The 18,861-nt window shown below is 58.8% G+C and overlaps 1 protein-coding gene, 1 long non-coding RNA gene and 1 other non-coding gene across 4 annotated transcripts; 1 reads left to right on the top strand and 2 right to left on the bottom strand.

Moving 5' to 3' along the window:
* The first annotated feature begins 2,474 nt into the window (after positions 1–2,474).
* On the top strand, positions 2,475–4,263 carry LOC112446463 (uncharacterized). The gene is made up of 3 exons (XR_003034475.2): positions 2,475–3,067; positions 3,551–3,623; positions 4,238–4,263. It is a non-coding gene; the product is annotated as an uncharacterized lncRNA (long non-coding RNA).
* Positions 4,264–5,444: 1,181 nt separating this feature from the next.
* Positions 5,445–18,174, bottom strand: NOM1 (nucleolar protein with MIF4G domain 1). Of its 2 annotated transcripts, none has more exons than XM_015470861.3 (11): positions 17,194–18,174; positions 15,701–15,828; positions 14,972–15,167; positions 12,737–13,060; positions 10,988–11,098; positions 9,975–10,142; positions 9,391–9,512; positions 8,553–8,685; positions 8,050–8,181; positions 6,660–6,769; positions 5,445–6,341 (listed from the first exon to the last, which is right to left on the bottom strand). In XM_015470861.3, the coding sequence occupies exons 1-11, from the start codon at positions 18,157–18,159 to the stop codon at positions 6,185–6,187; spliced, it is 2,547 nt and encodes an 848-aa protein (XP_015326347.1). In that variant the 5' UTR covers positions 18,160–18,174; the 3' UTR covers positions 5,445–6,184. The 2 variants fall into 2 exon arrangements, with proteins under 2 accessions (XP_015326347.1, XP_010803005.1); XM_010804703.4 differs by having other exon boundaries at positions 15,701–15,825.
* Positions 7,751–7,811, bottom strand: MIR11984 (microRNA mir-11984). The gene has a single exon (NR_162273.1). It is a non-coding gene; the product is annotated as a microRNA mir-11984 (primary transcript).
* Positions 18,175–18,861: the final 687 nt, after the last annotated feature.

Genomic DNA, 18,861 nt, shown 5'->3' with positions numbered 1-18,861 from the left:
TCCAGGCCTGAGTGGCCCGGCCTCCAGGTGGGCAGGTCAAGCCCCAGACGCGAGGTGACTGGACGGGGACATGGAGCACAGCTCCACCTTGGCCTGGTCTTGCGCGCACGGCCCGTGGCTCGCGAGCACAGGGGCGGTGGGCCTCACTCCCGCTGCCGTGGCCGTGCTGTGCAGACAGACAAGGCGCAGGAGCAGATGGCCAGCCCAGCCCCGGGGTCTGCCCGGTGTTTCCCGCTTCTCTGTTTCAAGGCTCTGGGGGGTGTTCGTGGTGGGGCTGGCACAGCCCTGTTCCAGGGCAGACCCGGGGCAGGCCGCCTCGGCCTGGGCAGCTTTAGTGAGCCCTACAGTCACTAAGGTAGTATGCGGACTCTGGCTGGCTCATCAAATCTGATTAAGAAAACAGGTTTAAAAAACAAAAATACTCATTGTCCATCTAAGTCAAAGAGCGTACGGGTGCTCATGACCACTGTCTGCGTCTCTTAGCTGCTAACCTGCGACCAGACTGAAAAGTACTTCCTCCCCCAGGGAAAAGTTCGAGGGCAAGGATAAAGTAAATCTCAAATAATCACGTTGTATTTCTGATGAGTTACATAGGCGGGGTCTCTGCCCCAGGCATGTGGACTGGCTTTTCTGCACACAGTAAGCCCAGGAGAAGCACTTGGGGAGGCTGGGCTTCTGATAATCACGCCCTCGGGCACACCTGCTCGCAGTTGGCTCTTGGGAGGAAGTCAGAGCTCTGGCTGCCGGGTGCAGTTAAGTAATGATCCTAACAGCACTCGGGAGGCCTGCCCCCGGTTTCGGATGTGTGGTGCTGGCACTCCGCAGGCGGACTTGGAGCCGGGCCGGCCCCCAGCACCTGGGTTTCCTCTTGCGCTTTTCTGTGAGTCTTGTTTTACTCTCATTAAGGATAGTTTCCCAGAGATAGTAACAATGTCCTGAATAAGCCAAAGGTATTTAAGAATTATAAAGTAGATTCAGATGGCAAATTGGGGATTGAGGAAGCAGAATGCCCTTAGACACACCCCCTCCCCAATGTGCGCTTTGGGGAGAAGCAACCACAGGGACACTCCAGCCTCAGACGACGAGCAGGCGCCTCCTCTGTCCAGGTGAGAGGCTCCCTGGGGACTGACTGACCCACGAACACAGCACCAGGCCCCCTGAAGGACGCAGGGCTCATCTTAGGCCATAAAATCTCCTTCTCCTGCAAGGTAGACGTGCCCGCCCTCCTGCAAGGTCAGGCTGTCCGCGGAACTGATAAGCACGGCTTCTTTGGTCAAGTTACTGATGCAGACTTGGGAGGGTGGCGGAGAGGGAAGCCGAGTGTGGGGACGGACCACATGTCCCTGCTGGGGACCCTCGGGGCCCGTCCGTGGGGCCACTGGACGGTAGCAGGTCCCGCTTCCCAGCGCTGCTTGTCTGAGAGCAGCCCCCACTGAGCTCTTGGGGTGACTGACCAGGACAGCTGGCCACGCTGCCTGTTCTCCTAAGTGGGCAGTGATTCAGGGTCTGTGAGAAGAGAAACAAGAAGAGCATGGAGTGACTTTGTGGCTAGTGAACCATCCTGAGGCTCAGAGAAATTACCGCTGCCATTCCGGGCACTCACAGACCTACCTGAGCAACTAGAGAACACACAGATGGCAAAGCGGCTTCACAGAAGGGGTGGCCGCGCTGCGGGCGGGGATGGCTGGCCTGAGCCGGCCAGGCCTGACGCGCTTCGTCCCTTCTGCACTTCGTGCCTGAGCAGTTGGCAAGCTACCGGAGCGTCACCGTCGCTGAGGCGAGATGGGACTGCTCAGGGGCCATGCCATGAAGCCTGCTGATGAGGGAGTTGGAAACTGAACCCTAGACCTGGGCTTACAGAGCTGGGTTCCCTCCAGCTGGCAGGATCTCCCCCGACAGGCAGGGGACCCCCGCCTGCCTGACCTGAGGCTCTGGCGGGAACACATCTTCTGTGCTTGCCGCAGCCAGCGACGGCGTCTCGAGACTGCCATTCACCACTTCAGTGCTCTTGAGATGGGTAGAGTCTGAGCTTTCCCGGGAAAAGCAGAGGAGTATAGAGGCTCATTTTTCAAGAATGCGAGCTAGTCATGTAGGAGGGATGACGGAGTTAGAAAGTGACCAACTTGCCATAAGTGATCCTGGCAAGCATCACTGACACGGGCCTGACCCACTAGGCAAACATGTTGGTGGGGAACAGGAAATTCACATTTTGCTGCACTCCTCCCCGTTGTAAGATGTCCTTGACTTCTGGTGATTAGTTTCCCTTAATCATCACAAGGGTGACAAGGTGCCTGTGCGGGCCTCGGCCGTAACTAGTGGCCGAGCACCGCCGGCCTGAGCCGTGCGCTGACCACCGTCCCACGGCGCAGCCGGGAGGGGCCAGTCCCCGAGTGTGCTTCCCCGGCCACGGCCACACGGAGCCCGCCGGACGTGTGCAGGGCTCTACGTGACAAAGGGCTGGTTTCTTGGGGAAGTTTGGTTTTTTGGCAGCAGTATGGGGCGTGTGGGAGCTTGGTTCCTGACCAGGGATGGAACTAGCGCGCCCTGCGTTGGTTGCCAGGGAAGTCCCCCCGGCCCCTACTTTCGGGCCTTGAGTGAAAATTTTAAGTGGAGATGGGATGGGGTGGGTGTTCAATACTAAAAGAGAAATAAAAAGAAATGTAACGATTGAACCTTGACTGTATTCTGTCTAGGGGGGAGAAAAAAGCTGTAGGAAATTCACTTCAGGACAACCGGAAGGATGAAAACGGCCGTCTGCTGGACCGTTCCTGAACGTCTGTGTTCTCAGGGTGCGCCTGACTCCCCTGTACTCGAATGTACGAGAATGTCCTTGTCCTCAGGAGACACGGGCTGAGGGCTTAGGAGCTGTGTCCTGACGTATGCACTTTCTATAGCTGCCATCAAAACGTGTGTGTGCGTAAATGCGTGTGGATTACATGCAAAAAAAAAGAGAAAACGCAAATGGGGAAGATGTTAACGACGGACAAACCAAAAAACAAAAGCAGAAGAATTTGCCACCTTCTTAGGAAATGCTTCCGACCAAGTAAAACGCAACATGCAATCTACCGTAAGTGATCTTCTCTAGGGAATAATCTTTAAGTCCTCTTACTCGTTTTGACCTCGGGCTGAGCCAGATAAATGCGACCCTGGTTGCACGTCATGGGGCCCTAGAGGGGCAACCCCCAACACCTCTGTCAGCAAAAGTGGTCCTGGTGTGTGAGGGGCAGGATGGGAGGTCCCAGGCTGGTTCCCCAGGGCTGGAAGGAAAGACGCAGGCCGTGCCGCAGCCGGGGGTGGGGGCGGGCGCCCATCCCCTGCAGACTGGCGGCTTGAGTGCGCGGGACGTGCCGCCGCGATAACCCCCCAAGGCCCTGGCCGAGCGTCCCGCTTTGGACATGCTCAAGGTCAAAATCAGTCTGTTCCCCGGGCCGGTGTGCACACACATGGCATTGTTTTCCAAACACACAGCAGCCTCAGAGCGTTTTAAACTCGGTCCCCACTTTCCCTTTCATCATCTTATCATGCAAACATCATTTTTCATTTTACCCAGCTCAACTCGAGATAAACGTCATCTGCGTGTGAACTTGACCCCTCTCCAGTCGGTGTCATCCGTGTGGAGTAAGGTATGAAATGTGAGAAGAGGAAAAGCCCTGATTCCCAGGCCAGTACTCCTTTCCCCAGAAGATCCAAGGTTCACGGGCCTCTTGGAACACTCCAGATGCGTGTGCACCTTAAATGCGCCGCCCGCAGGGAGACATGCAGCCCTGCAGAGGCTCAGTCATTGCTTCCGTCTGGGGTCTGCCTGCAGCCCCTCCTCGGTCACAGAGCTGCCGTCCTGGGAGGGTCTTGAGCTGTGCTGGAGCTCCCGGGCTGCCTCTGGGTCCTCCCGGTTCTGTTCTCTGCACTAGGAGCTGCCGGGTGGCACCCTGTCCCTGGCCTGCTTCTCCTAACTCAGCTTCCTTGGGGGGCTCCGACACCCGGGCCTCAAGCCCCCACCTTGGGCGGTGTGTCTGTGGCCTCCTGCCCGACCCTGCTGTTGACGGGTGCTGGCAGGGCCCCAAACGCCCCCGGACCTCTTCACTGGAAGGTGCCCCCTTCTGCTGTGTGTGCCTCAGTCACGTCTCCAGAATCTTCCTTCTCACGCTGCTGTCTTGGGCCAGGAAGGGGACGAGAGGCACGTACCCGGGCTCAGCTGCCGGCCTTCACACCAGGTGACCGGCACTTCTCGCTGTTTCAGGCAGCATTCCTGAGAACGCAGCCTAGGTGGCCTCACTCCCTTGCTGACGCTCCTTCGACGGCTTCCCCTGGTGGAGCAGATACACGCCTGCTCCTCACAGGCAGGCTGCAGGCGCCGGTCCCGTCCCACCTTCTGTCCCGGGTCCCGGGGCCCCACACGGCCCGGCCCCGTGTCCCGACCCTCCGCTGCAGCCCGCGCGTCCCTGGGTGCCCCGGGCTCTGGCTGGAAGGGCCGGGGCCGGGGTCACCTCCTCCGGCAAGCTCGCCATGCCCGGCCCACGGGGGCTGGCTGGCTGGCTGCCGGCCATTCTTGGCGCACGTGACGACGGGGCACGTGATGTCTCTGAAACCTTCAAGCTGCCCCGGGGCTCAACTCCGCGTGTGGCATGGAGGAGCCCCCAGCAAACGCTGAGTGAGACCAAGCCCCACTCCTACTTGGCGCCCCTGGAAGAGGCCTCGAGCTGGTGTAATTCAGACACCGCAGCCTCAGGACAAACAGCCGCACCGCAGCTGGGAGCGGAAACGATCCCAGACGGGCTCAGGTTCTGCAGCAGCTGCCGGTGCCGAGTCCTGCCACATCCAGCAGCACCCAGCACAGACCTGCAGCGCCCTGCCCTGACACCCTGGCAGGGATGCGGTCTGCGGCCCCCAGTCGGCAGCCTTGAGCCCAGAGCTCTGGTGACCAACGCCCTGGCCACCCAGGCCCAGGTCAAGGTCAAGGCGCAGGCCGTCCCTCTGGCTCCTCCTGCTGACCCAGGGGCACCTCGCAGGGAAGTACAGCAACAGACACGGGGTCACTGCTTTACAGTAAGGACTAAGCCATGTTTTTAAAAACGAGGTTAGGACTTCCTCGGTGGTCCGGTGGTAAAGAATCCGCCTGCCCGTGCAGGAGACCTGGGTTCGAGCCCTGACCCAGGAAGATCTCACGTGCCTCGGAGCAACAGGGCTCCAGAGCCGAACCTGCAGAGGCCCAGGCGCCCTGGAACCTGCGTTCAGTGACAGGACATGCCACCCGAACGAGCGCCTGCACCCCGCAACCGGAGAGCAGCCGCAACCAGAGAGACGTCCCTGCAGCTACGAGGACCGCGCGTGGCCACCACTACAGTTAATACAAAAAAGGAGCCAATGGTGATCCGAATTAGCTTAATTATTTTCATGAAAAGACATCAGAATATTTCACACCTTGAAAGAATAAGTTCTGCAGTATGCATGTTTTAGAAGAATTGTTTATTTTGAAATAATTTAAAACTTGAAGAAAGGTTATAAAAATACATTCCATCTGCATAAACCTCACCCGGACTCAGCAATGCGGACATTTCGCCTCGTCTGTGCTCTGCCCAGGCGCAGCGAGGGGGGGCAGGCGCTGTGCTTCAGGGGCAACCCGGGCATGCCCGTTGCGGGCGGTCTGTCTTGAGTTCCCACCCAAGAACCCGCTCAGCAGGCGTGGCCGGCCAGCCCAGGCTCCGTCTGCTCACGTGGGGGCTTCAGAGTTATGTGGAGTTAGTGACACTCGGGGGAGCCGGCCTGCCCCCGGTGGGAACCTGAGGTGAGGAGCCAGGAGCACCCCCACACCGTGAGGCCCGGGTCAGCTGCCACCTTTCCCAGGACAGCGGCCTCCAGGACACTTCACGTATCAACACAGCATCAGGCACGTTTGATGGACGACTTCTGAATTTTTAACCAATATACAAAGATACAACCACCACCAGTCTCTCTCAGACTGCAGCCTCGAGCTCATCCTGTCTCTGAAGACACTGCACACCCACTCCCTCACTGCCTGGGCCTGCCCTGCCCGCCCCTCCTGGAGATATAAATACAGTTATCTGAAAATGGTTTAAAATACAAATACAACCCTGGAGCTAAATACACTAGCTTACACTACAAGGCTACAGCTGCCCTGCCTTCCGGGCGAGCTGTACAGGAGACGCCCTGCAGACAGGCCCCTCCCCTACATCCTGAGGGACCCCCGCCCCTGCAGGGCCTGGGTGCACAGCTCGGCGCGCTCCCGCAGGGCGCCAGCCTCCGGGGCGCCTCTCAGCAGGAAGTGGCTGATGAAGAGCTTCAGGCCCTCACGCAGCAGGCCCAGCGCCGGCTTGTCCGACACCCTGGGGAGGAAGGGACACGCATCAGTGACCAGATGCCCTGGTGCTCCGTCGGGGGACCCCGGAGAGGGAGGCATGGCCAGTTCCCACTGAAGCAGAGCCCTCAGTGCAGAACATACTCTACTGGTCACAAATCACCTTCAGCTCCCTATTAGGCAAGTCTCCCATCCCCCAATTAACATACAAGACATCATCCAAATTAAACTGAAAAGCTGCCCCTAAGTACAACATACAGCACAACAAGCTCGCTTTTCTAAGATAACGTGAGTGAAATGCTTTCTCTTTTCTCTTCCATGTTTTATCAAAACGCTGGGAACAAACCTTGCAAAAATCAAACCAAGGTCTTCAACTTCTGTCTCCATCAGCAGTATGTGTAACACTTTCCGTAAGAAGTGGACTCTGGGTTTGTCCAGTTCACTGAATTCCACAACCTAATAGAGTCAGGATAAAAAACAGTAACGTTACACAGGTTTAGCCAACTTTTCAACGATTTCTAAGCACAGTCTGAGGGAATGCTACCCGCCCCCTGCCCCCTTAACTAAGGTTGTCTCCAGTTTTATAAAGTGACCAGCTGAGGCCCTGTGCCCTCTCATCACGGCTGCAGGGTGTGCACCTGCCGGCGAAGGGACTCAGCAGAGCTCAGTCAAGTTCAGGGGCAGAGGGGCGCTGAGCGAAGCAGGACTCCCTAGAACTGAGACAGGTGCGATCATCTCCATGCCTCAGAGAAGCTACCCCCTGACTAAGACCACACACACACACACACACACACACACACACACAGACACACAGACACACAGACACACACACACACACAATCTAGGTCCAGGAGGGACAAATTTGTGTATATAAAAATCACAGTGCACTTATACAGCGGAAGGCTATACAACACTAATAAAATCTGAGAACAGAAGTGCGGAGATCAACGTGGATGCATTTCAAGCTTATGCTGAATTCGAGTAAAGGACAGCGGCAGCCTGGTGACCCTGTGCCACCAATGGTACGGGGGGACAGCGTGCAGACAGAGGCCCGGTCAGACCCCTGTGAGGGAAGGAGGGGCTGCCCTGGCTCAGGGGTGTCTCCAGGACCTACTGCAGCTGAGGGACACGCCGTGCGCCGTCCCTTCTGAGCTCAAACTCCAGTAAACACAAGGCGAGACCCCCCAGCAACGAGAAAGCCAGAGAGGTCTGTGCCGTGGGCGTGCCCCGTGCCGGGGTGTGGGGCAAGGCGGTGGGCCCTCACGCTCGGTGCGCCACCCCAAAGGCACAGGAGGCGAGCTCGACAGGTGTGTGAGCAGCCCCTGCACTCGCGCCCCCAGCCCCACGAAGAGCAGCCAGCAGCTGTCACGGTGCCCTAAGCTACCGGCAACTTGACGCTGCCTGCTTGCCTGCCCGGATGATGACGTTTCCCAGGCGAGTCAGGATCCAAGGACGCGTGTGTTCCTAAGGCAACAAACACACCGGCCCTGGGCCCCGAGCTCGCCTCTGGACTGCACGTCCACTTACACGAGGACTTCTCCCCCTAAAACGCACTGCAGGACCACACGCGCCCAAGCGGGGAGGCTCCTGGCACGTGGAACCAGAATGCGGAGGCGACTGTGAAGTCAGACGAGGACTGTGACTGCACCGGGGGTCTGCCCCGGACCCCGCGGCTCAAGGCTCAGCTGTATGCTTTCAGCTTCAGTGCCCTGAGTTATTCCGTGCGCCTCACACACCTTTAAGAGGGAAAGTGGCAGTGACTTGGTCTTCAACAAGTGGGCCACCAGATGAACCAAATTAGCAAAACTAGTGGCTGACAAATTTTCTAGGTCCCGAAATTTGTCCCATATGCTGAACTGGAACGTCATCTAACAGAATAAAAAGGGGGAAAAAAGTTAAAATCCCACAAATTATTAGAATAATCACTACAAACATAATCCAAAGGTATGACACTTAACCACTTAGATGTAATATCCTTAAGCTGAAGACTTCTTAGAAACTACACTGGCTTCGTTACACAGTAGTTTGAAACCGCTTCACAGTCATCTCTTTCGAGATGCTGTCCCTCAAATCAGAGAAACACTGGACCGCAGAGGCCTCGCCGGTCCACCAGGTCACAGCACCCTCATCTGTGACGTGGATCCGGGGGCGCCACGTGGACGCGGGGAGCCCACCCGCCGCGCTGAGCTCGGGGCCTGCAGTCAGACAGTGATGGCAGGCAGCCTCCCGGCCCCATCACCTGGAACCTCCTCTCGTAGGCACAGAACTTGCCGGCCAGGAAGGCGTAGAAAGGGTTGTAGGTCTTCTCCTGCAGGCAGCAGTCCACCAGCACGTGAACGATCTCTCTCTCCTGCTGATCCTTAAGCCCCAGCCTGGAGGGCAGAAGCAGCCAGCTCTGAACCTTCAACCTGCCCGAGGTCGGCAGCCCGAGGCAGACAGCTCTCCCAGAGGCACTCCCTGTCCAGCCGTCTGTCTGGTGAGACGAGCCGAGCAGAGAAGGTGGGGGGCAGGACTGGACCCCCGGCTCCGGAAGCAGGGGACCCCGGGCCTACACGGGCCTGGGCTGGGGACTGAGCCACAGGACAGCATCTTAGCCTCGGGCCGGCAGTGAGTCCCTGCCACTGTCCCCGCTGAGTCCTGTGTGGGCGGGTCCGGACACGGTGAGACCTGCCCCTTTAGTGCAGTGTGGAGTCTGCACAGTCCTGCAATGCCTACCCTCCATTTCTTTCTGAATTTGAAGCAAGTAAAGGAAAATTAATTAATACTAGACTTTTTAGATGTACTTTGTCAAAGTACACAGATGCTTTTAAATCTCATTACAACCAAGTACAGAAGCCACACGGGAGGTTTAACTTAGATGTAGTCAGAAAGACAACTTTTAACAGGAAGAGTTAAGCGACTCATGACAAGCGGCGGCCACCGGGAACCATCAGGTGGCCACCGGATCCCTCCAATCAACAGATCATAAGCTGTCTGCATCTGGAGCGACCAGCGGTCAGTGAGCAGGAGGGACGCTGGGGAGGCGGGTACCCAGCCCCTGACTCAGAGGCCAAGGAGGAGGCGCACACAGGGCTTACTTCAGGAGCTTCTCGAACGCATCCAAAAAGTCTTCGCTCGTCATCACCGTGCAGAATATGTTTCTCCTGACGTCGGTGTTCATTCTCTGCTTGCGGGCAAGCTCCAGGATCTTCGAGCTAACCTGCAAAGAGGGACGACAGGGCCTAAGTTGTACAGACGTGTCACTAAATTTCTCCTTCGGTTCAGTACAGTTAAGAAGTTTCTAAAAACTTATGTGTGTAATCCTGCGGTTTGACGTCGAGGATAATTGTAAGTCACACGTGTAAGTGCTGAGTCTTTATTTCTGAGCACCACCCCTGCAACAGCAAGAGGCAGAGCAGACCCCCGGAGGAACCCGCTGCGTGTAGGCGGGCTCCCGTGTGAGAGAGGGGCGGGGCGGTCGAGCATCCCCTCACTCGTCTCTGCATCAAAGTCTCCCAGCTAACGTTTTGATACTTTCAGAGGAAGTAACAGAAATGGAATTACGTGAGATCACAAAACCACAGCAGCTTCCGTAATATAGTCAAATAACCCCAGGGACAGCCGCATGTGGGCTCGGTACCCCATGCACCGTCCCCGCGCGCGGACTCGGTCCCCCACGCACCGTCCCCGCGAGAGGCTTCTGCGGGGCCTTCTGCGGACCGCCGTCCACCATCGGGGCGCCGCTCCAGGCGGACCCCACGATCCACCAGCGCCCAGTGCGCTCGGCGTTCAGGACGCTGTCCCAGGACACTCGGAGCTCGGGGTCTGTCCCTGCGCCGGCACCGCGCACCTGTAAGAGAGCAGCCGGCACAGCGGCTCAGCACGCAAGCACCAGCTGGGATGCTCCCGCCTGGGCGAAGGTGCTGCTGGTGCGGGAACACTGAGCTGAGTCGCCGACAACCCGGACACTTAACCCCTGGGAGGGATGGCAGCGTCAGAGGAGACCTCCGAGTGTGAGCTTCCTGGGCCCATCCCCAGACGTGTTGTGGGAGGACAGCGGTCCCACGGGGGTCCAGGGAGAGCCCACGCCGGCAGTGAGGACGCCGCCAACCGGCCTGTGATCCGTGGGATGCAGCGACGGGACCAAGGCCTGGGGCTGAGGGAGCTGCCAAAGGGGCCCACGGCGAGAAGTCCCAGGGAATTTCAACAGACGAGCCCTCACTCCCAGGCTGACCTCGCTGGTCTGGGTGGGACCCCGGCCAGAGGACACGCCTGTGAGTCTCTGTGTGGCTGAGGGCTCAGCGCAGGGGCATCCACAGCTCACAAGGTGGGGGGGGGTCTCACCACAGAAACCTGCAGATTCCCCCTGACCTGGGGACCCTGGCGACTGGACGGGCACCTGACCTGTGGCTCCTCTATTTGTTGGAGAAGTCTCATGGGATAGTGCAGCTGGGGAGCATAGGAGCTGAAAGGAGGGCTCCCCAGGGAGAAGGGGGTGCTCCCCAGGGAGGAGAAGGAGGCCCATAGGAAGGAGGGGGGGCTCGCTCCTCAGGGAGGAAGGAGGGCTCCCAGGGAGGAGGGTGGGCTCCCCACGGAGGAGGAGGGGCCCGCAGGGAGGAGGGGCAGGTTCCCCAGGGAGGAGGGGGGGCCCCCAGGGAGGGGGGGGGCCCCCAGGGAGGAGGGGGGCGGGCTCACCAGGCCTCTCTGCAGCTTCCGCAGCCTCTCCACGGGCTCGGGGTCGTAGCCTGGGATCTTCCGCACGTCGTTGTTCTTCAGGGCCAGCAGCGTCTCCAGCATGAAGCGGACCTGAGACACGGGCAGGAGGAGCCACCCTTTCAAAAGGGAGGAACCGGCAGCCCTTCTGCTCGGGAAGGGAGGGGGCGTCCTCCCCGCGTGTGGTCGCCGCCGCTGTCGAGCAGCACTGCCGCGCGGCCGCCCACCCAGGGCTCCCAGCTGCCCCACCGGCTTCAGGTGCCCCCTTCCCGCCCCGACTTCTTCCCATTCCTGGCCTTTCTCCTTCTTTAACTCTCAAACTGGAAATAACACTGTACTGAGAGAAAAGCTGCAAGAACAGCAGTGAGAATTCCCACAGGCCCAGAGCAGAGTCCCCCAAACGTGAGCGCTGAGACACAACCCACACTGCGCGTGCACTGAGCACTCGGCGCGCCTCCTCAGCTCAGCACCCCCAGCCCTCAGCGAGCCCCCGCCCCCGCCCACCTCCTCCAGCTTCGCGCCACCATCAGAGCTAAAGGCACGTGTCTGCTGACCTCCCTATGGTCAAAGCTAAAGGTCCGTCCAGTCAAAGCTATGGTCTTCTCAGTAGTCACGTATGGATGTATGAGTTGGACCATAAAGAAAGCTGAGCACCGAAGAACTGATGCTTTTGAACTGCGGTGTTGGAGAAGACTCTTGAGAGTCCCTTGGGCTGCAAGAAGATCAAACCAATCCATCCTAAAGGAAATCAGTTCTGAATATTCACTGGAAGGACTGATGCTGAAGCTGAAGCTCCAATCCTTTGGCCACCTGATGTGAAGAGCTGACCTTTACCCCTGCCTCTTTCCTGAGCATCCAACACAGGAGAAGGGCGTTGGTCAGGAACCCCCGCTCGGCTCCCATGACCCTCCATGGCGGACATAGCACCTCACCCACCTCCGGGTCCCTAGGACCCTCAGAAGGCTCAGCCCCGCCTCCCTCCTCACAATGAGTGGCTCTCATCTCAGGATTTCAAAACTGGGCCAGTCTTCCTTTTCGGGCTGTGTCTCTCAACAACCTACTGCCCACCTGGACACCCAAGCTGGGTACCTGGTATGACCTCTGACCCCTGTCTCCCGCCCTCTCCCCAAGTCTGAGGACTTTTAAGTCCTAGACTCACGCCCACTGCAACTCTGCTAATCATCGCCCCAACCCAAGGTTGCTTTTCTCTTTCCTTTTTTGCATCCAAAGTGACCTGAGCATGAAAACGTGCGTTTACCTACTCAGAACTCATCACATGCCTCATGCCTCTGGGACAAGGTTCCGATTCCCTGGGAGGTTCACAAGGCCCTGAGGCTAGACCCTGCCCAGTCCCCCAGGGAGGCCGTCCCTGCCCCTCTAACGGGGCCCTTGCCCCGCCCCCCCAACCCCCACGGCTCCACCAGGCCTCTCAGTCTGCAGGAGTTACCATCAGCCCCACCTTCCAGATGGGGAAACTGAGGCCCGCAGCACACAGTCCCGCGGTGGCCAAGCGCATTGACCCGAACCCCTCGCCACAGGCCTTCCCAGTAAGCCTCTTTTGAACAACTGAACGGTCTTAAACCCGTGAGAGTCAAGAAGGAGGTTCATTCACAGACTGAAAAGAAAGCCGCAACACCAGATCAGGCACGAGACGTAGGGCTCACTGGGACGGAAGGGGCTCGCGTGCTGAGGCTGCGTCAGGCAGGGGGAAGCAGGTCGGGGGGCGCATACCCTGGTCTGGTCCCGGAACCTGCCGCCTGCTCCGCTGGCTTTGGCCTGAGTCTCCGTGATCAGCTCCTTCAGGGACAGAGCATCGTCCTTCCTTAGTGAAAAGCCCACGGTCTTCAGCATTAACAGGATCAGCTCGATATCTTTTTCCGTGAAACTTTCAACAAGTTTCCTCAACACGTCGAAGATGAGGAGAGACTGCACCACGTGGAAGTTGTACAGATGGGCGATGACGGCGAACAGGTTGTCGCACTCCTTCCCATCTCGCCTGCTTTTATACGCATCATCAAACCTCCTCACCACCGCCTCCAGGAAGTGGGCGCCCACCTGGACGGAGAGCAGAGCACACGTGACTGCAAACAGGCCTCGGGTGAGCGGAGAGCAGAGCACACGTGACCGCACACAGGCCTCGGGTGAGCGGAGAGCAGAGCACACGTGACTGCACACAGGCCTCGGGCGAGTGGGTTGTTCTCAGGGGCGTCTTTCAGCTTAAACGTGTGTTAAAAGGCTTCGTGCTTTAAAAATTAACAAAATACATAGGTGGCGGGGTATGAGCTCTCACAGGGCAGGTTTAAGAGCTCGAGCCTGAGTGCACAGAGCTTCCCAGAGGAGAGCCTGAACTGCACACGACGCAGAGCAAGCCGCCCAGGCCTCCCTCCAACGGAGGCACCTTTTGCGGCCAGCAGCCACTCTGGTTCCTCGGAAAAATACAATTGTGAAAACTGCTGAGAACACACCCACATCTCTAAAAACATGCTATCCAACACGGCTCAGTTCTCCGGCTCAGTCTGGGCCTGGAAGGCAGGGGCCCGGGGAGGGGGAGCAGGGTAATGGCAACACTCCAGCTGAGACTCAGGGACCCGGATCACTGCAGCTGGGCTGGACCCGGGCAGGCAGACCCGACGTGAGCGACCCAGGGACAGAACCAGAGCGGGTGGCCAGTCACGGAGGGGAAGGATCAACCATCTAGGTCACGGGGCTGACGGAGCTTCCAGTGGGGGCATTAACCCACAAGGAGGAGCGGGAAGGGGGGGCAGGGACCGCTTTAAGACTGAGTAAGCCCAAGCCCTGGACGCCTGGGTGGGTGGCTGGAGAAGCAGAGGCCGCGTTAAATCCCCGGTGAGGACGGACTGTGGCGGAAAACACACACCTCTCGCTGGCAAACTCAAGATAAGGCAGCGCCGGGGGCCCTCAGGGAAAGGCAGCTGACGGGAGCAGGGAGCAAGGGCTCCGTGGAGGCAGCTCTGACGGGCCGGACACGTCCTCTGGCTTCTAACGACCTGTGAAGAGTCTACCCTGTAAACACCCAGGGCAAGCCTCTTCACTGAAGACGCCCCTGAAGAACACACTCTTTCGATAACGACCACTATGCTACATTCAAACAGACCTTAAAAACCAGAGTCCAGAATTCCGCAGACATCGAGAAAAACTGCGCATCTGCAAAGCAGGGCTGAACAAAGCCCTGCCCAGCCCCTGCCTGGAGCTCCCAGGACTCGCACAGCGGCCAGACCCGCAGCGGCGGCCCGCTGCTGAGAGGCGGCAAAAGGCCCCGGACCGCCAAGGCCCGACGGGTCTACAAGCTCTTGTGATACGGCCGTCGTCTGGGGACGGAGGCCTTGTTCACTTCCTCCCCCACTTACTCCGCCACCTCAGTATCAAGTCCCATCATCAGAGCGCCCTCAACAGCCCCGGAAGCCGCTACCCTGGGCGAGCGGACGCCAAGGTCAATGTAAGGGTGAAGAAGAGGCCCCGCGGTGTGTGGGCCCCCGACCCGACACAGGAGGCACTGAGCCGGGACCGAAAACTCGGGGGCGGGGGGACGGGGCCAGGCTCCGAGCAGCGGGCGCTTTAGACGCGTCGTCCACGGAATCCTGACAAAGGGCCCCTTCACAGACACGCGCAGGTCCGTGGCCCACCCAGGGACACCAACACCCCAAGGCCAGGCGCTGTCCCGTCTCCTCTCTTAATGCCGTTTTCCCTCACACTCTGGTGGCCTCCTGCCCAACAAAGAGGCCTGTGCTCGGAACACCGGAAGCAGTCACCGCCAGGGCGGGATCACAGAGAAGGCAAAGACAAGGCGGACGGTACGGTCCAGAGGGAGAGAGACTCATAGCCAACACGGACCAGTCAGAACCAGAAGCTGGGCAACGTCACGTGGGCACGGAGCACGGCCTGGCCTGAGACTGCGCCGGCCGGCCACTGAGACGAGAGGCGCCGGGATGGCCGCGGCGGCCCTACCTCGAGGCCGACGGTGCGGTGCAGGACGCTGACCAGGAGGACATGCTCCATGAGCAGCCGGGCGGGCATGACCGTGTCCGGGGCGCAGGCGCTCAGCACGACGGTGGTCAGCGTGGCGTTCATGTCCTTCCGGCTATGGCCCATGTACAGCTCCTCCAGCTGGCTGCTGATGGAGGCCAGGTTCGGCTCGCTCAGCCTGCACACAGGTGGAAAGACAGAGCGATTGGGCCGCCGTTTTGGGGGTCATTTTAAGAAAAGGGAAAAGTTACTAATATACCAGCAGGTCCTACGCTGTGTAGGCAAGCCCTAAACTTGACACGCGTGTGGAGAACACACAATCCTCTGCGATCAGCAAATAACCTAACTGCTGTCCTTCCGCTGAGACGCGGCCCCAGTGAAGCGCACGCGGGACCCGCGTCAGGACCAGGGAGGCCGTGACGAGGACGCCCGCTGCCATGCTGACTCGGTGCCCCCGGCAGGCCAGGAGGCCCCCCTGAGCACATCCGCACGTGCTGCTGGGAGAAGTCAGCTTTCTCACTGTCAGCTGGCATAAGCACCTGGATTCCCTGGTGTGGAAAAACGGCTGTACTGGTGGGGGTGGGAGGATGTACACGCCCTGCTTCTGTGGGAAAAGTGCTTCAGCTAAAGAAGCATCTCGGGCTGCGGCTAACTCCCAGAATCGCTCCTCCACTGTCTCTTGAAGGGACAGCAGCACTGCCTCGAGGTTACCTGTTGATCAGCCCTTTGACCTGTTTCTTGAGCCTTTCCAGTTCTTCCTTTTTCTGGGCGTCCTCTGTCTCCTCCACTCGCCTCACATGAGGTGGGACGTACTTTCCACCATTTTCACCAAGACTCTGCTTGAAAGGATAGAAATAAATTCTTCTTAGACACTGGATCCCAGGCCACGGGGCAGGTGGTCACCACCGCTGCTTGGTGAGCACCAGCTGTCTCCCGAGTGCCCGCTCTGGCCCTGGACAAGCACGCCAACACTCAGGTAACTGTCAGCACTCCATGTCATCACCTCCCTTTTCCCTCTGGAGCTCTGCTGACCTGGCTGCGCACTTCGGGCTTGTGCCCCCAAGGGCCCTACATCCTACTCTCTGCCAGCCTCAACAGACAGCGGGCACAGCCTCGCACAAACACCGAAATTACATGCACCACCGACGTCGGAGAAAAAGTTTGGAAAAACTTCAAACTTGCTCAAAACTAGTATCTAAGTTTACATGATAAAATCAACCTACTGCTCACTGGTTCCTAGATTTTCAACTTACAAGTTACAGATCATTATCACCAACCCTCCCTGACACCTGAGTGACAAAGCCGCTAGGAAACAAACACTTTTTGTAAAGCGTGATCCGTGCTTAGACAGAGAAAAGTACATTTATGCACAAAGAAACTTAATCTTAAGACGCCCACTAGTAGGTCAATTACATGTCCACAAGCTGTGACAGAGACTTGGGAAGAGCCAGAAAGCCAGTGCTCAGAGGAGCTGATGGCACTTGGGGACTTGCTCAGAGTGCCAGGCACGGAGGCACCAGGGACAGCAACGAGACAGATCATACCCTCAGGAGGGGGAGGTTTCCAGAGACGTGTGACATCAACAGATAAACGCATCAGTGAGAAAATGAGGAAAGGCCTCGCACACAGAGTCATAGTGAGCGCAGATCAGAACGCTGAACGGGGAGAGGTGGGGAAGGGAGCAGTTCCACAAGGTGCGTGCTGAGGGGAGGCTGACAGGTGAAGGGCCATCCCTCGAGCCCATCAGCTCTGCCATGGGTTCTGAACTTGGTGGTCAGTGTGAGACCTCATCCAAGTGCGTGTTGAGAGAGCAGTTTTGTGCCTTAGAAGGACTCACTCCGGGAGCAGCTGGACAAGAAAAGGACTAGGTGGGGGCAGGCAGAGGTGCGGCAGCTGTTCCAGGACACACCAGAGGTCGGACAGAGCAAGGGGGTGGGGAGTCAGGTTTGGAGCCTGAGGACAGCCGGTGGGGATGGCCGCCAAGTCCCTGGGACAGAAAGGGCTCTGGAGATGCTTTCTCCCTTCTCTGTTACCTGCTGTGTGCCCTGTCGTATCTGACTCTGTGACCCCACGGATGGTGGCCCGCTAGGCCCCGGTGTCCATGGGATTCCCCAGGCAAGAGTACTGACCTGACCAGGCCCACACCTAACTGCAATCCTCGTTCCTCTGAAGATCCCGGAGGACTGAGATCGTGCACACGATACCTGATCGTCTGTACGCACAGCCTCCGAGGGGGTTTCACTCCTCTCTTCATCTTCTGCAAAACGGACCCTCTTTCTGCCCCCTTCCTCCTTGGCTGTGCCCAGGGCTCCGCGCGCCTCCTCTTCGGCATCGTCCTGGTCCCTCTCCTCGCTCCACGCATCCTCTGCCGCCTGCCCGCTGCTCCGCTCCAGGTCCTGCTCCTCCCATCCGTCCTCAGCGTCGGTGTCCAGTTCACTCCCGGGGGGTGTGGGGCCCGCGCCCTCCTCCGCCTCGCTGCCGCTTTCACACAAGCCACTACTTTCCCCAGAGCCCAGGGCCTCCAGGACATAGTCGAGCCCGTCGCGGGCAAAGCTGAGAGGCACGGAGCTGCTGCCGTCGCCCTTCTTCCTGCGCTTGTTCAAGCCGAGGCGCCGCTCCAGCTTTCGGATCTCGCGGTCCTCCTCCTCGTTGGCCGCCAGAAGCGCCCGCTTCCGGGCGGCGGCGGCGGCGGCGGGGGCCTTGGTCCTGCCGGGCGGGCCCTGGGCCTGGGTCCGGGCCGGGGCGGCCTTGGGCGGAGCCGGAGGGCGCCGCAGCCCCGCTGACGGCCGGTCGGCCTCCTCCCGCGCTGCCCCCACCCGGGGGTCGCTGGCTTCCCCGCCCGGGCGGGGGTCCTGCGCGGGGCCTGCCCCCCTCTGGAGCCGGCGCGCCTTCCTCAGATGCCGCTTCTCCCTTCTCAGTTCCCGGCGGCTTTTCCTCCCGCCCGAGCGCGCGCGGCCCGCAACGCGGGGCCCCTCGCGGCCGCCGGGGGTCCCACCCTCCGCGGTCCCCCGCACGAACTCCTGCACGGCTAGCTTCAGCCGCCTCAGGGCCCCCTCCCCACCGCCCTCCGGCCCGCGGCGCTGCCCGCGCCCGCCTCCGCGCTTCCCGCGGCCCATGCGCCCCCGGAAGCCGCCCCGCGCCGGCACCGTAGCGCCGGTGGACGCCGCCATCTTTGGGGACGCACCAACGCGGGATTTCCGGCCGGGACGGGACTTCCGGGCGGGGAGCGGCGTGGGGCGCGCGGCGCAGGGCGGGCTGAGGCGCCGCCCCCTGCTGGCGGGAGGCCAGCAGCGCAGGGAGCCGCGCTGTGCAGCGTTGTTCACAATCCGAAAACAACCCTGATGTGTGTCAGCAGTAAACCGGATAAGTAAACCACGATATATTTACGTATCAGAGCCCTATGCGAACATAAAAACCGAGAGGACTACCGTTGCAAAGAATAATCGAGATGCATGGTAAAAAGAAAACGTTGATTGAAAAAAAAAAACAAAACTAAAAACAGGCATAAAATAATTATAAATAAATTTAGAGAAGAGCTAACACCTATCCTGCTCAAACTCTTCCAGAAAATTGCAGAGGAAGGTAAACTTCCAAACTCATTCTATGAGGCCACCATCACCCTAATACCAAAACCTGACAAAGATCCCACAAAAAAAGAAAACTACAGGCCAATATCACTGATGAACATAGATGCAAAAATCCTAAACGAAATTCTAGCAATCAGAATCCAACAACACATTAAAAAGATCATACACCATGACCAAGTGGGCTTTATCCCAGGGATGCAAGGATTCTTCAATATCCGCAAATCAATCAATGTAATACACCACATTAACAAATTGAAAAATAAAAACCATATGATTATCTCAATA

Source organism: Bos taurus, chromosome 4 (assembly GCF_002263795.3).
Source record: "Bos taurus isolate L1 Dominette 01449 registration number 42190680 breed Hereford chromosome 4, ARS-UCD2.0, whole genome shotgun sequence".
NCBI lineage: Eukaryota > Metazoa > Chordata > Mammalia > Artiodactyla > Bovidae > Bos > Bos taurus.
This window is presented reverse-complemented; position numbering and strand designations above follow the sequence as displayed.

What these genes read in the sequence shown, in the direction of transcription:
- NOM1 (XM_015470861.3), bottom strand. Translation starts at nt 18,159, where the DNA reads ATGGCGGCGTCCACCGGCGCTACGGTGCCGGCGCGGGGCGGCTTCCGG. An exon ending in CCTACGAGAGGAGGTTCCAG is followed by an intron (nt 8,182 to 8,552) that starts GTGATGGGGCCG and finishes TTATTCTGTTAG; the next exon opens with ATGACGTTCCAGTTCAGCAT. An exon ending in TGCCACTTTCCCTCTTAAAG is followed by an intron (nt 6,770 to 8,049) that starts GTGTGTGAGGCG and finishes TGACTCTATTAG; the next exon opens with GTTGTGGAATTCAGTGAACT.